The 16,143-nt window shown below is 36.3% G+C and overlaps 1 protein-coding gene across 1 annotated transcript in view; it reads left to right on the top strand.

Moving 5' to 3' along the window:
* Window positions 1-12,168: 12,168 nt before the first annotated feature.
* Window positions 12,169-16,143, top strand: part of LOC138688030 (protein unc-13 homolog A-like) — a 29,816-nt gene continuing 25,841 nt past the window's right edge. The window contains exons 1-2 of the mRNA XM_069798212.1: window positions 12,169-12,760; window positions 14,057-14,086. Of these exons, the coding sequence (XP_069654313.1) occupies window positions 12,739-12,760; window positions 14,057-14,086 (52 nt within the window). The 5' untranslated portion in view covers window positions 12,169-12,738. The remainder of the gene's footprint in view (window positions 12,761-14,056; window positions 14,087-16,143) is intronic.

Raw genomic sequence — 16,143 nt, 5'->3', positions numbered from 1 at the left:
GGCCGGAGCAAGGGCGGCGCGGCCCGGCCCGGCGCGAGCTGGCGCTCCCCGGCGCCGCCCGCAGCTCGCGCCGCCCGCAGCTCGCGCCGCCCGCAGCTCGCGCCGCCCGCAGCTCGCGCCGCCCGCAGCTCGCGCCGCCCGCAGCTCGCGCCGCCCGCAGCTCGCGCCGCCCGCAGCTCGCGCCGCCCGCAGCTCGCGCCGCCCGCAGCTCGCAGCGTCCTGTCAGCGCCCGGCGGCCGCCGCCGAGAGAGACGTTTTACGCGGCGGCTTTCCGCCCTGACAGCTCAGGGCGAAATAGCGAGGAGAAATAGGAACTAGGGAAAAAGTATGTGGGGTTAAATCCGAGCCGCAGCCGCCCCTACTCATCCGCCTGCCCTTCTGCGCTCCCCGTCGTGGCCCTACAGGCCGGGGCATGGCCGTACCCCGCCTGAGATGGGACTAACACTTGAGGGCCCAGCCTGCCCCTCAGAGATTACCCCCTGCTCGGTGATGAAGCATAGGAAGCTTTTCCACTACCCGCCCTGCTCTAAGTACGGTGAAAAGAATATTTCCGCTGGCGGGAGCCGGGCAGAGGTGCAACTGCAGCTGGTGTTGGTTTTCCTGAGGAGGGGCGGACCAGGTGCAGACCGGCGTTTGCGTTTCCAGCCGGGTGCTCCGAGGGTGGAGCTTGATTCCTCACAGGTGTGGGAATCAGCAGCAGCTGTGGTGTCAGTATTTGAGGGCAGTAAACGGGGATTTTGGGGTATGTTTTTGGTATTTGGGTTTTGTGTTTGGTTTTGGTGGTGGGTTTGTTTGTTTGTTTTCTGAGGATGTGAGTTTCTTAACTTCAAGTGTTTCTGTTTGAAAGCAGTAAATTGTGGTGAATTTATACAGTAAGAAAAAAAACTGTGATGGTTATTTGTTCAATAGCATGTTTTTTCTTTGTTCAAAGGTCAGTTACAGAGAAGCTGTGGCCTGCAAAAGATTCCTGTGAGGAGTTAAGCTGAAGTGGTTGTACAGTATGCGTGTGAGTTCATCCTAACTGCTGAAATACTTGGTCAGAGCCACGTACAGGGCTGCAAAAAAAAAAAAAAAATTATGAGACTTATCGCTATAAAAAACTTCTCTAAAATCATAACTTCCAAAATTTGTCTCATATGTTTGAAAAATTACATTGAAATGCACAGGGAGTTGGAAGGATGTTAGGAAATTTAAGTATATCTTTAGTGCCTATAGTTTTCCTATTTTAATATAATAAATATGGTAGCTAAAGTATGTGGTGTTTTTATTTTACTATTGTTGAGTTCATGTTTACACTAAGAGTATTTCCCTGAGGCATCTGCCTTGAGATAAACCAGTAATATTCTAAAATGTGTTAATGTATTTGTAGTCTGCATCTATGGGCTACATTTTAGAGGTAAGTGAATGCAATGGAAAAAAAAACCACCAAGCCCAAACATGTAAAGTTTGTAATATTTTGAAATACATTCCTACCAAACTTTTGGTTTTGTTTGTTTTAGCAGTTCTGTAGTTCAGGCTTCAGAACATTCTTAATGCAATAAAATAAAAACCTTTAGAGATAAGACTTTTTAAACCACTTTATATCTTGCCTACATAATTCGTAAGGTAAACCCTGAAAATAGAACTTTAATGGAAATGGTGATGTTTGGTTAGATTTCATCAGGCCAAGTGAAGAACACTGAAATAGTTATTTTAGATGAAAACTTACAAAGGTACCTTTTTTCTGGGCTTGCTTCTGGGGATTTTGGTAGTAATCATACTGAAGGCAAAATGAGATGATACAAGTCAACTTAAAAAAACATGAGATTATTTTTTTCAGAAAGATGAACACTGGCTCATTAAAGTCTATCATGATAACTGGAACCTCAACTAAAATTTTTGTAGTCGGAAGATGCTTATCAAGAAAGTGAAATAATTGTGTGAGACTAAGTAACCTAATGGACAAACTAGGTACTGCTTGTGCTTTTTGGCACTTCATGCGAGTTGTGAATTCTGCCTGTAAACCTAAATAAATGATTTTGATAGCCTCTTCTTAATCATCGATACATGGAGGTTTCCATAAGAAAAACTGTCACATACATTTTAGCACAATTTGAAACAGAGGGAAGGTCACTCCAGAGACCTTAATTGCATCTTATGCTTAGAGAGGGTCATGAAACTGTGATTTCTATTTTGTCTTTCAACACCGTATTTGTTGTCATGGTAAAATAAATCATTCCATGAAAGTAGTACACATACTAATACCATGCCATTTAAATGCATTTACAGGTGCAAATTAAAAATACTGGTTATAAAAGCTATATATATCATATATACCACTTATACTTCCAGGTATTAAGAACTGTCCCAAAAAAACAAGTGGTTTTGTTTCATTCGCAGACTCTACGATATGAAGTGTTGTGTTTAAAAATACATAGCTTTTCATCTGTTGTAAATGATAAAAGTTTTAATATAAGGTGGATGTGGTAGCATCCCAAATCATAAATTTTTATTTTTTTTAAAGCACTGGTCCTACCTAAAAATAAAACCTTGCGTACCTTGTACAGTATTTATGTTAAGTTTTCATTTTAATAATTCATTGTGGAAAGAGCAATTGAGCTGCTACAGAGCCAAAATAGGTAAATCATTAAAATAGCATTTTTACAGTAGTGGCTTAACACAAACTGTGTTTTTCTGTGTTAGCTTAATAGAGGTGATGTACAAATTTCCCAAACCTACAGTGGTTTTGTGTATATGATTTAAGTTTGCTTAAAAATAATTTAACTTGTACTAAACTGCTAGAAACCAGATGTATGGCAGTATAAAATGCCCACATACAGAATTGTACCATTATAGCCAAACTGATTTACCACTATATCTCAAGCTAAACTGATGTAACTTATGCCAAAAGTACTCAGGTAAGACAGGTTTCAAATCACTGTGTAGGCAATAAAAGTCTTTTGCTGAAAATTGTATGGTTCACATACCACTATTTTTTAGAAAATAATGATTTGCTTCTAAAATTGCATGATTTATAGATATCACAAGATTTTTTAGCTAACATTGTTCAAGGTTTGGGAACTCTTTGTTGTAATTTCTTCAAAGAAATTACAAAGTGAGATTTTGATGCACGTTTCAAGAACAGATTCTAGGACTTTAAGAATAATGCCAAAAAATGGACTTGCCTTAAGTATGAGAGTGAACCAGTTATTGGAATCATTGCCATAACTTTTGCATGGTATTTCTGAAAGTGTTGATATGATGATCAGATTCATAGAACTCTAGTTTAATCTCTTCTTTTCTGTGAAATGCTCCCTCCCCGTGTCCCTTCCTTACTGTCCCTTGTTTAGCCATCTCATTATTTTCCTGAGCAAAGAGAATCACTGGATGCTGCTGTTATGCCATTGTCAAATCCCATATAGGCTATAGCAGTAGTATGAAAAGTAATTAGATGAGGTTAAAGATTTGATCCTTCAATTATTTTTAGGATGCTCAGCGATTTTTTTAATGTAGAAACTTTAATATTTTTTATATAAATAAAAATACATATACATATGAAGTTGAAAATGTTGTGGCAAATACAACACCCATACAGGAGGATAAAATTACAAAGATGAAGTATTTGTATATATTTCCCTGTTTTGCAGCACTGGTTCTTGGCAAGGACCTCCATTATGGGAAAAACAGAATGATCACAGACTTATCAACCTACCTGCTATGATATCAGCTGGGCTTGCATACAAAAACAAACTTTAAGAATTACCTTGGCTCAAAATACTTTTTATTAATAACTTGTGATGTTTACAGAATATTCTTGAATTGAAATCCATAATGTATCATAGTCCAAGTTAAATGTATCACAAATTGAAATATCCCACCTGACAACTGCTAAGGAAAGGGAGCATATGTACAAAGAAAAGTAATTAAAACTGGTCACACCCTTGAGCTCAGCAGAGATCATGTCTTTCTGTTAGAGAAAAAGGATATCTATCCTGGACTGCTGGATCTCCACAAGGGAGGCAAGGGCAGTTCACTGATGAATACGTGCACAAAGGAAAAGGGTGTAGGCAGGGAATGATGTAGGCATGGGAAGAATTTCTTCTGAAGGAAGTAAGACTTCTTTTCAAAAGTGAACTTTCTGCATCAAAGCTACAGTCATCAGTTGCTAGTTGTATTCTTTGGGCGTTACTTTCGCTGCTGTTACAGAAGGTTTGGATTCTGATCATATTCTTTTCCTAATTTTTAGTCTGACATGCAGACCACTTCACCTCATTTTATCCAAACATAATTGTTTGTAACCTACTGGGTAAAATGAAGTCTTGTGAAGTATTTTTCAGATTCTTTTATTGAAGAGGATTTATTTTGGCTTGGTGAGCTAGTGCTAGATTCAGAAATGCTATGTTGCATTGCAGCTTGGGTACCGGTCTGCTAGGAGACAGTGTGTGGCTAATTTCCCTTGTCAGTGTTTTATTTTCCCTATCTGTAAATTAATAAAAATGAGATTTACTTCCATTATGAAAAGCCTTGAAATCTTTTAATGAAAAGCACATTAAAAAAAAAACTTCGACAAAACTTTAATAAATGTAAAAAGTTGGGCCTGTTTCTTATGATCTGGGGTACATTCCGTACATTCCTATTTCTCACTAAAAATGTCAGCTCACTAATTTAGTAACCATTCAGACCATATAATAATTTCAGTCTCTGTTGTGATGTCGTGGTTTAACCCCAGCCAGCAACTAAGCACCACGCAGCCGCTCACTCACCCCCCCCCCATCCAGTGGGATGGGGGAGAAAATCAGGAAAAGAAGTAAAACTCCTGGGTTGAGATAAGAACGATTTAATAGAACAGAAAAGAAGAAACTAATAATGATAATGATAACACTAATAAAATGACAACAGTAGTAATAAAAGGATTGAAATGTACAAATGATGCGCAGGGCAATTGCTCACCACCCGCCGACCGACACCCAGCCAGTCCCCGAGCGACGAATCCCTGCCCCCCCACTTCCCAGTTCCTAAACTAGATGGGATGTCCCATGGTATGGAATACACTGTTGGCCAGTTTGGGTCAGGTGCCCTGGCTGGGCATGAGAAGCTGAAAAATCCTTGACTCTAGTCTAAACACTACTGAGCAACAACTGAAAACATCAGTGTTATCAACATTCTTCACATACTGAACTCAAAACATAGCACTGTACCAGCTACTAGGAAGACAGTTAACTACATCCCAGCTGAAACCAGGACATGTGATTATTGTCATCCAATAATTTCACCGGCTTTCTTCTTTTCAGCTCCTTTTAAGGATTTTCTTCTTTATCTGAATGGGCAGCAAAGTAACTTCAGTAAACTGAAATATTTATCTGGCCTCAATTAGCAATCAAGGCATGTTTTTGAGATGAATAAGAGCAATTAGTGGTTAACAATATTGTTGACAGATGTTGCATACTGAAATATGAAACAGCATTAGCTTAGATTACATTGGGGATAGTTGTCAAGTACTGAGAATTTACTGTATTATCTTATGTATTATGTGATGACATTGATGAAAAAATGTCACATTTCATGTCAATGGAGTGTTGTTTTGCAAAGCTAAGCTATGGGTATGTTCACCATTGGATATACTTCTGGAGGCTTAAGAATGCTGTCGATTAAATTAGTGCTTTTATGAGAATAAATGCAATTTCACAAATTGCTATTGGATAAAAAGGTGAGATAAGTCTATACTTGTTACATCCTGGAATGAAAGCAAGGCAGTGTTTGTTAATACAGAATTCAATATCTTAATCCCTTTCTTACTGCATTTACAAACTGTACTTTATTGTTTTTTTTTCTTCCAGAAAATAATGCTGTAGCCACTAGGTCCAACAATAGGGTAGTTTCACAAGATTATAAGTTTTCATGTATGAGTAATAAGTATGGTTTTGCTTCTTTATCACTAGAGGGAGCAAAGTGAGAACAAGGAGAAAAGTTAAATCCTATTAACTGCTTAATTTTGCTCAGAATGTGAAAATGTGATTTGTTATTGTTGAATTGTAGTTTAACTACACTTTAAGCTTGTAGAAATAATCTTGTTTTGTCCTTCTTGTAAATACTTTTAAAGGCTTTTTCCTTGCTATAATTACTAACTTCACAGTTTTGCCTTGCAATATTATCTGCATAAAATGGGTTTAGTTTTTGTTCTGTGTGTTATTCTGAGCAAAAGTGTGGAATACTAAATTATATTTTTAAGATAAAAAGATAAGGGAATTATTGCAACAATTTTTCCCATTTTTAAAATTCCTCATAATAAGCATCATGACCACACCTTTTCCAGTGATCTTACTCCTCTAAGACCATATAATGTAAGTGATTATGGCAGCTATGTTTGTTTCTAGGAGTTCCTCGCTCCTTACTTTTGTGGGACATGAAAATCCAGAAGGAAGAAATTACCTATTCTGTCTTTCTACAGAAGCAGGATAGGAAATATTTGGCTTTCCAGTAGAAATGTATTTAATGTGGCTTTAGGGTATAAAGTGATTTTTTTTTTTTTTTTTTAAAGAAAAGGCTGAAAGTGCTGAGATATTACAGATATTTTAGAACTATTCATTTAAGGACTTCCTATATGTTCATTAAATATCTCATATTTTTTGATTTCCACTATGGTTCCATGGCTTTTCTTGAATACAAATATTTTTAAGTGAGCTGAAGAGAGGATTACAATTTAAAAAATATAGGTACAGAGCTCATACAGATTAAATGCAACCATTGAGTGTCCCAGGAATGGAGAATTTTTGAAAGCATGAAGAAAAGGCACATTAAATTTGCAGCACATGTAACTAATTGTAGACTTGTAAGATTACCAGGGATGTCTGGGTTAGAAAACATTTTTCTGTGAAATCACAGATTAGTCAAACTAAGACTGTTAGTCTGTTTGCTTAGAAAGACCTTTTTCATTTGAGAGTAGAGATGAAAAATTACTGAGTCTTACCTAATTTCTTGGTAGGGGCTTTATTTTGCCACCTTTTTTTGCATGTAGAGAAATTCCACTGACATCAAGAAAGTCAGCTAGGTCCAAGCACTCCACTAAATCACAAATTCAGAGGGGTGATTGTGTACAAACATACATGAAATGATGAAAAATGGCATCTGTTTGGGATTTCTGTTTAGGAAGAGATACAGAGGCCAAAGTAACAAATCTGGTGCATAAGATGAATAAAACTGAATGTTCTGAAGAAAAAAAAAAATCAAGGTACATTTTCTATAGTAATTTAAAAAAAAGAAGTAGTAGATATGTTTATTCTTCGGGTGTGTATTTATATCAAGAAAAAAAGGGAGAAAATATTTTGTCATCTCAAACTTCTCATGTGTACTATGAAATACAGTTCTGTGTTTTAGTACTTTTTTTCCTTGTAAAGTCAAATGTTTACTGTGCTGTATTTTAAGAGACAAATAAGATCTGAAAACATCCGAAGTTCATTCAGAAATAAGAAATCATTGCTGTTTTCCAGAGCAAATCAGACTCAAGCCACTAGGTGTCTCTAAATGTAAAATAAAAGTAGTCAAGAAGGCACCTAAAACTACCTAAGAACATGTGGAACAGAGATGCAAGAGACTGGAAAACATTTCCTTTCATAGGGAACAAACCTGCGCTTTTAACAATCAGTTACTTAGTAGAAATGTTTGATTGGGCCTCTGATGAGTTAAGTTTCTTCTGAAACTTATTTCTCCTTAATTATAATGAGTACAGATTAATTTTTGTGTGGCAGCAAGAAATTTTACAGAAATCATACCAATGAGCAGAGCTTCTAACAACAACATAAAAACTTTAGAAAATCTTGGTTAACTTAAACTAGATTCTAAAAAGAAAATACTTTTTTTTATGCGATTGATATTTCTTTGCACTGAGGTAGCTTGTTCTGATCTGTCTTGCTATACAAAGGGGACATGCTTTCTGGGGCATGTGACTTCAGTGGTCCAAATGACTCCATCATTGAAGAGGCAGAGGTCACAGGGGGGACAGAATAGTACCCAAACTTAAGGACCATAATCAGAAGTATGTGATCCTCTTCCCAGTTAGTGTAGTGGTACAATGACTGCTTTGTACATATTTGGTTTCTATTTATGTAAAATAGTAAAAACATTTCTCTTTCTTTTCATAGCATTCTTAATGAGAAGATCCCAAAGCACCCTACAGATGTTAATTCCAACACTATTTTCATAAGACAGGTAAGTGATTTTTTTTTCAGTCTTTATGAAATTGGAGTCAAGGAAGGAGAGATGTGAAATGACTGCGAAATCTACACAAAAAACTTAAGGTTAATCTGGACTGAATAATCTATTTTTTCTAAAGCTTAGAACCAAATTTAAAATGACACAGTTTTCTCCTTAACTCCAGGTATTCAATTATTCAAAACTTAGAAATTTGTGGCACTTATTTATAGTTGAAATACCACTTTTCTGTAATATAATAAGAAAAAAACCTGTGAGATAAGTCTATTTTTAGTCTAATAACCTACTAGCTCCTGTGACCATCACAAATATGACAGGTGGAATATGAATCTATGACAAGTTATTGTATTTTTCTCTGTGTTAAAACTTCAGGATTTTTTTATTGCTGTAGCTTGACTTTTCACTACAGTTTGGGGCATTAATAACAAATAGGTATTTCAATAAAATTTGTATCTATATATTTGGTGGTTAATAACACATTTTGGAGGAGGGCCCTTCCTTTGTTTCCTGTTGGAAAAGGGTAAATGGAGTGCATCGAACTCGTTTATCACGGTGATTCTTGTGAAGCCCAGAACGCATCACCTATTATCCCTAGCCATAGTTGCGCCTATCTTTTGCAGGCAAAGAAAACTGATCTAATTTGTAGTTCCTATCTTCAATATTGCTCATAGTTTCTCAGGGTTAGAAATCAGCTGATTGATTTTCTACTTATCCTGTCACTTTGATGATGTATCTCTTGATAGCATATTTTGTTACAGAGTTCATTATTTCTATCTTTTATCACTTATGGAGTCTACTGAAAATTAGATGGGGATGCACCTGGGGATGCAAAATCTATATTTCTGAAAGGTAGAAATGAACTGGCTGGAAAAACTGCTTTTTTTTCTTGCTTTCCTGGATGAATTCCTTCTCACTGGTTTCAGCTTTCTCTGTTATTATGATCACAATAATGATAATATAGCTGTTTGAATTTTATCTGAAGAGTGCGTAATTTTTTCCCATAATATAGACAAAAATCTTATTCTCCCACTAGCTCTCACTTTAAGACAATGATTGGCTTCAAGGGGAAGGAAAAAAACCAATTTATCTCCTAGTCTTTTGAGGTGACTGGCATATTTCTTCATGTGCTAGTGTAAGGAGATGCTGATGAATGTTGATCAGCTGAAAATTTCACTCACTATATTAATTTGCAAAGGAGCCAATTCCCTTTCTTCTCAAGGAGAGAATTTCAAAAGAAAGATAGTTAAAATGTTGGTGTTCCAAGGCCAAAAGTTCTTTAAAAATACACAAGGGACAGCATAAAAGTAGCCAAGAAAAGATGGCTTCATAATGTTCACAGATAGAAATGTAGGGGATGCAAGGAAACTGCTCCTACACTCTATATTTGTAATATCAATTGAAATTTGGCTATTTTTCCCTACCAAGTTTATTTTTTAATATTCTCTTCTGTAACTAAGATATCTTAAAACAGCAACAGGCTGTGTTTTCATTTACCTGTGAAAGTTGAGAGGTTATCTTCCACATGTTTTTGCAATCAGTATTCAAATGTACTCTGTTCCTTGTTTTCCTATTGTAACATATTATATTAAAATCTGTGAGTTCATGACCATAGTTGTTGCATTACAAGTATCCTGTAGAGGAGGAACTTCCTGAGAAGAACAATATGTAGTTTTAATGCCAAGTAGGTAAACCATCAGACTGAAATACCCTTGCTTTTGATGAATTAACTAAAAGATCCTGGCAGGCTTCAGTTTGCTAATATGCGCTATATAAATACATATAAAGAAAGAGAAGTAAAAAAAAAGGCAGATTCTCACTAAAAAAAAAATGTAAGCTCACAGATGAAATGAATCCCATCCTCCTTGTATCAGTTGAGAATTTGGATTGAAAAATAATTACATACATCTTTTGGAAGCAGATCACTCAACAGTTTCAAATATCAGGTGACACATCCTTAATAACATCATTGTACCTAATTATCCTCCTCTATTGAATAGAGTGGAGTGAAAGTATCAACAGTTTTGATATGATTTAGATAAAAATGCAATGTATACAATTCCTTTTGTTTCTTTTTTCAATGTCTTTCCAAATTCTTGATTCTGCATATACATCTGCAATGTAGGGACCTTTTAACTGAAGTCAACTCATAGGACTGAAATGTAATATCGGGCATTAAATAAGAAAAGGTAATACGGGAAAGGGAAAGCATTGGGGAAGGCATGACTAAGTAATAGGGTGATTACTTGAGGTACTGAAACTATCAGTTTGTGAAACATGCATGTTGTACTGCAGCTTCTACTCGTAGGCCCTTTAGCCAAACACCATCTTCACAGCTTGTTCTAGCTCAGTGCTTTTCATTATTGTTTTGTTAAATATAATAAATGCTTTTTCCAAATGAAAGAGCATTTGCACATGCTCAGTTCCCAGTCCACATGACCTTCTGCCTATGTTCAAGTATTCTCTGCATATTTCCTACCATAAAGTCATAACATGTTACCCACTTGCATATGTAATAAACAGTCATGATATCACAATAAAGTAAATCAACCACAGTGGCTGCTGTTGCTGCTGGAACCCAAGGATTCAAGGAGAAAATCAGTATTCCACATGAAGGGCCCCGATATCTGAGAAGATGTGTGGAAGAAAGGAAGAGGAGGCAAGTTTGCAGTTTCAGAAAGATACAGAGATGCAGCTGTGTAACTGACTCATGCTAAGGCTTACTATGAACTCTATTTACTAAACCTTAAGTCAGCAGTGATTAGATTTTTTGTTCCAAGTAAATATTTTTTTATTTTTTTCATTTGTCCCAAATGCACACTTGGGATCAGATTCTCAGCCAGTGTGTACCAGACTAACTCTGTTAACTTCAGTGGAACTCCATTGCTTGCATAAGGTGGAAGCCTGGCTCTAAGACTATTGGACTGCTGTGGAAGACTCGTTCACAATAAATAGAATTCATAAGAGAGATATGCAAATATATTAACCTAAAACACAAGACCAAAAAGTAATGTTAACAGCTTCATGTTATGACATAGTAGCATGATCCTAAAATAACATAAGTACTATGCACTTCTATGGCGGTGGGGAATCAAGACTACACATTATACAGAATGACTGTAGACTTTCATGAAATCCTGCACCAAATTTTCTTCAATGTGACACAATGTATTTTTGATCTTGCGGGCTAGCACAGGATCAGAAGGAAGGAACCTCTCAAGATCATCTAGTCTAACATTCCAGCTTAAAAACAGGGTCAGCAAGAGCAGGTTGCCCCAGATTGTGTCCAGTCAGGTTTTGACTATCTCCAAGGACAATGATTACACATCCTCTCTGGACAACCTGTTTCAGTGTTAAACTACCCTCACACTAAAAACGAGTTTTCTTATGTTTAGATGAAACTTTGAGTTTCAATTTGTACCCATTGCCTCTTCTCCTGTTATTAGGCAACAATGAGAAGACTCAGTCTTGTTTACACCCTCCCATGAGGTATTTATAAACATTGATAAACCCACCCGATGTCCCCAAACTTTCTCTTATCCAGGCTAAACAATCTCAGCTCTCAGCTGTCCTTTGAGGTGCGGCCATCATCCAAACTTAGTTTCTTGGAACTGCAGACAGCCACTCCTGAACTCAGAAGACATACGCGCTCCCCTCTGCTCCAAAGACACTCCCCTACCTGAATTTAAGACCTGAAACCAAAGGCTACAATTATAGTATGATGGAGACTGAAGAATTGAAAAAGTAAAATATTACATGTCTGTGGAAATATATATACTATTAATCATAATTAAAAACCCAAAAAATAAACCCCAATATTATTCTAAACAAGTAGTCGTAAACACCAGTTTTTATAATTATCTCAGTGTTTTGAGTATTGTTGTAAAATATTTTAATATTGCATGAGATTATTTACTATCCAACAAAGTGCTGCAATAGAATTAGAAATTCATGAAGTATGTTAAAATCCAGTTTGTCTTTTTGTGCAATATGCACTCACACTTTATTTTAGAAAATTAAGCCTACTTATGCTTAGCTATAGCTAATATAGTAAGAGTTCTGACTGTTGTGAATCTGTGTTTAAAAAAAAAATATTTAAAATTAAACCTTCTGTATTCCACTTCAGATGCTTTGCAAGTGATAAAGTTTAAGAACTCCCAAAGTACATTCTTCATAAAATAGTTGCACTGAGTTTGTTATTGCTGGCAAGGATGGCATTCAGAAATGTGTTTAGACTAGAGACAGCTGCATACAGCAGATAGAATTTGAGGAAATGAGGGTGAGGAAACAGTTGTAATATTTCTCCTTTCCTCTTCCATCTCAGAATGTGTATAGAGAGAGAAAGAATTTGTCATTGGTCTTTCACTGCTCCATCAATTGGCTGGCTTTCCTCCACGTGAAACATGGGAGGAGCATACAGGAAAAGTGAAACATACTTGCAGTGAGGAAGCAGGAGGAAAAGAGTAATTTAGTCTTCAAGTCAAGCTAATTTTTTCCCATTTGTAAAGAAAACTTAATTTCAATTTATGTTCTTTAAAATATTTTTCTACTGGAATGGAACTTCTCTCTGTAAAAGGTAGGTTTTCTTATCACGCAAGCTCCTCCACTAATGTGACAAATATTTAGGAGGTGGCTAGCAGATGTGGATTGCTCATTTAAGTCAATGGGAATATTTCTTGCAGTTCTTCCTTCAAGGGAAGTCAAGTGCAGTGTGTAAATTCTACACTGTTGCAGTGCAGTTAAACTGCTGCAGTGTTTGAACCCTGCTTGTGGCTCAGTGACAGTTTGGCCTCTCCCCGTTTGGGTTGAAAGTGAAAGATTTCTCAGTGGGAGACATGACGGAATTATTCAGGCTGTCAGATAGACATTCTGCAAATATGATGCAATTCCATAGAATACTTAGGGATGTTTAGGGATAGATGAAAGCAAGAATAAGGAGAAGGAAGGTAGGTGAAGTTAGGCAAATGGGAAGGGAATCGGAAAACAATGGTAAGCTTTTGGGAACATTTGCACTGTAAAGTTGTGGACTCAACATTTTGTTTTATTGGCAATTACTAGGTTCTAAGTACAGTAGTGAAATACATGACATACATAAGTATATTCTTAGAGCACGTTTAATTTTTGCAGGACTGCAGTGATGTTTCATTCAAACTGAACTGTCTTACATGCCTTGATATGGCAGGAAAATCTAAAGAATATTTAATTATATTGTTTAAAAGTCTAAATTCAATGATCTTTAGTCAGACACTTGATACAAAATGATGACCAGGTTAGATTTTCAGAGTTATGATGACTATCTGAATCACAATCTTATTAGCTTCAGGGCATTTTTCATTAATGGAAGTGATACCGTAGTGTGGAACTTAATGCTGTTGAACAAAGTCAGGATTTGAAATGTTCAGTTTTTAATTGGTAAGATGTTTACTGCAGTATGTCTTTTCTAATAGGTAGAGTATATACAATGTAATAAAGGACTCTTTGTGAGATGATAGAAGCTGCTTTAGATTATTTGAAGTCTGTGAGCCTTCTGTGACTATTATTGAGAAGAATTTTGAACTAGCATTATGAGGTGATGGATAGTATACTACCCTTCCTGGTCACCTGGTCTCCATTCTGCCCTTTGTGTTGTATCCATGTATTTACTAAGTCTCTATAAGCTGCAAAGATTTTCCATATGTTTTCTTTCCCCAAGAATTCTGAGTAATCATATTGTCTTACCACAATGGTGCTTACATTTTTTTAAGAGTACTTGTTTTCATTTTTGATTGAGGTTCTTTATACTACAAAAATCCCTTAGATTATTTTTTTTCATACAATTTATTGGCAAGTATTGTTAAGGTATTATCTGAATATAATCTTTTCTTTTTAATAGTGAAAAAAGGAAGGCTGGATAAAGCAGCTGGTAAGTCTGATTTCCCTTTTAATTTCTGCTTTACATTTTTATTTCTTGGCCATGCATGTGAGTATCACACTAAAGAATCGTTTAAGCCTGGGACTACTTGCATGCATTTCATCAACAGTTCAGTACAAAACAAATGAGGAAAGAATTTAAAAATATACATATATTTTAAAGAGCAGTTTAACAACAAGATTGTGGCCGTGGACAATCTGTAATTTTCAGTTATTAATCATTACTGTCTCTCAAACTAGTGGTATTTAAAGGATATTTCCACTAAAAAGAATTTTTACATAATTTGATGACTTAAATGGGTCATCAGTTAAGAGAAACTATTTTTTTATATAAAGGGAGTGCAGTATTTTAGCTTCACCAGGGCAGGGAGGAAATGGTGTCTGAATTTTCCCACTGAGGAAATACAGATGCGAGATACTCATGGGTGGTCATAGACATCAGGTATAGGTCCTAGGCAATAAACATGAGCAAAATCAAGCTGCCAGGACTCTGTAAGTCTTCCTCCAGGACCAAGATTTAGCCAGAGTGGAAAAGTCCAAACTCAGCCAGAGATTTCTCACACATAGGTAGACTATAAATGTAAGGCCTTCAAGATCTTTCTAATTGCTAGTTCTCAGGAGAAGCAGGTATAGAACCTAATCAATGCGGCAAAATTTGCCAGTAGATGTTTGGCTAATACATTTAAGCAACCTCTGCAAATCGTTTGAACTTCTCTGGATTAAAGAAAGGTAACTTGAGCTAGCACAGGTTAAACTGCTTTCTGGGAACATGATTCTTCTAACTCTCTGTGAAGCAGTCATTCTTCACAGTAGGCTGTGAAGTATGTATATGAAGTATAGACTGAAGAATCATCTTTCTTTCGCTGAAATCCTAATGCAATCAGAAAAATGTTCTGCAGGGTTCAGCAAATCTTGTATTTTGTTGGTACTCAAAAGACATGATAATTTAAAGAAGATGATTATCAAACAATTATTTGATAAAAGTTAGGCAATTTTAATTTTCCTTTGAATGCTGTTGAAGGCTTGTTAATGCCATAAGTATTGGCAATAAAGTTTGAATGGTGTATTCTCTGATAATTGGCTGTGTTTTCTGGGGCAGAAAAATTATGTAGGTGGTGACTGAGAGCACTATTGAGATACCTGCATTTTTCTCAAAACACTGGGATTCTCCTGTGGTTAATTTACTACTTTGTATAAGCTGCCATGAAGCTGCTGTGCTCTGTTTTGGGTTGAAAGCTGAAGATAAGACTGAGGGGATAGCCTGCCCTTTTTCTTTTCACAAGAAGTTGCACTAGGTGCCTCCACTTTTGACAGCCAAAGGGTTGGGAGCTGCAATAATGGCTTTATGAAAACAAAGCTTCTTATCATTCAGCAAAATTTACAGCTCCTTTCCACTGCCATGGTATATTAATAATGTTCAGTCTTGACACTGTTATTCTTCAAGGAGGTTACATATTTGCAGTTTTTTAGAAGATAGTTTCTACATTTTCTTACTTGACATAACTCATGAAATCTGAAGAAGGTGGTTAGTGGTAAAGTGCTGAAGGGTAACATTTAGAACCAGAGAAGAGCCAAAGAGGTCAAGGAACTACTGGAGAAATAGCTATTTTAAAAGACAGATGACAAGATTCCAGGCAAGACAATGATAATGTGGGCAGTCTGAAATTTCTTTGGGTTTTGTGCTAGAAAAGGAGTGGGGAAAGGTAGATCAAATCTGATCACCTGGCATGATACATAGGAACATGAAATTTTCAAATGGGAAAGAAATTACAGAGTTGAATATGAAGATAATAGAACAATGAAACAGACTACCACTAAAAATGTGTCTTAAAAAGTCTCTATCTTGTCAGTTATGACTTCATTTAAAGGAGGTAAGTATTAATTTGCGGGGAGGTTGGTTGTTGTATTTTTGATTTAAACATATAGATGTGAGTGTTCAAAATGGCTGGAGTTAAATATTGTAGGTTGCTATTTTTCAGCCAAGTGATTTAATGGAGAGTTCTTTTGAAAATTTCTTAAACCTTGAGTTGCAAGCTTCCAAACGACAAA

Source organism: Haliaeetus albicilla, chromosome 12, assembly GCF_947461875.1.
Source record: "Haliaeetus albicilla chromosome 12, bHalAlb1.1, whole genome shotgun sequence".
Classification (NCBI taxonomy): Eukaryota; Metazoa; Chordata; class Aves; order Accipitriformes; family Accipitridae; genus Haliaeetus; species Haliaeetus albicilla.
Note: the sequence above shows the minus strand (reverse complement) of the source record. Positions and strands in the feature narration are given on the sequence as shown.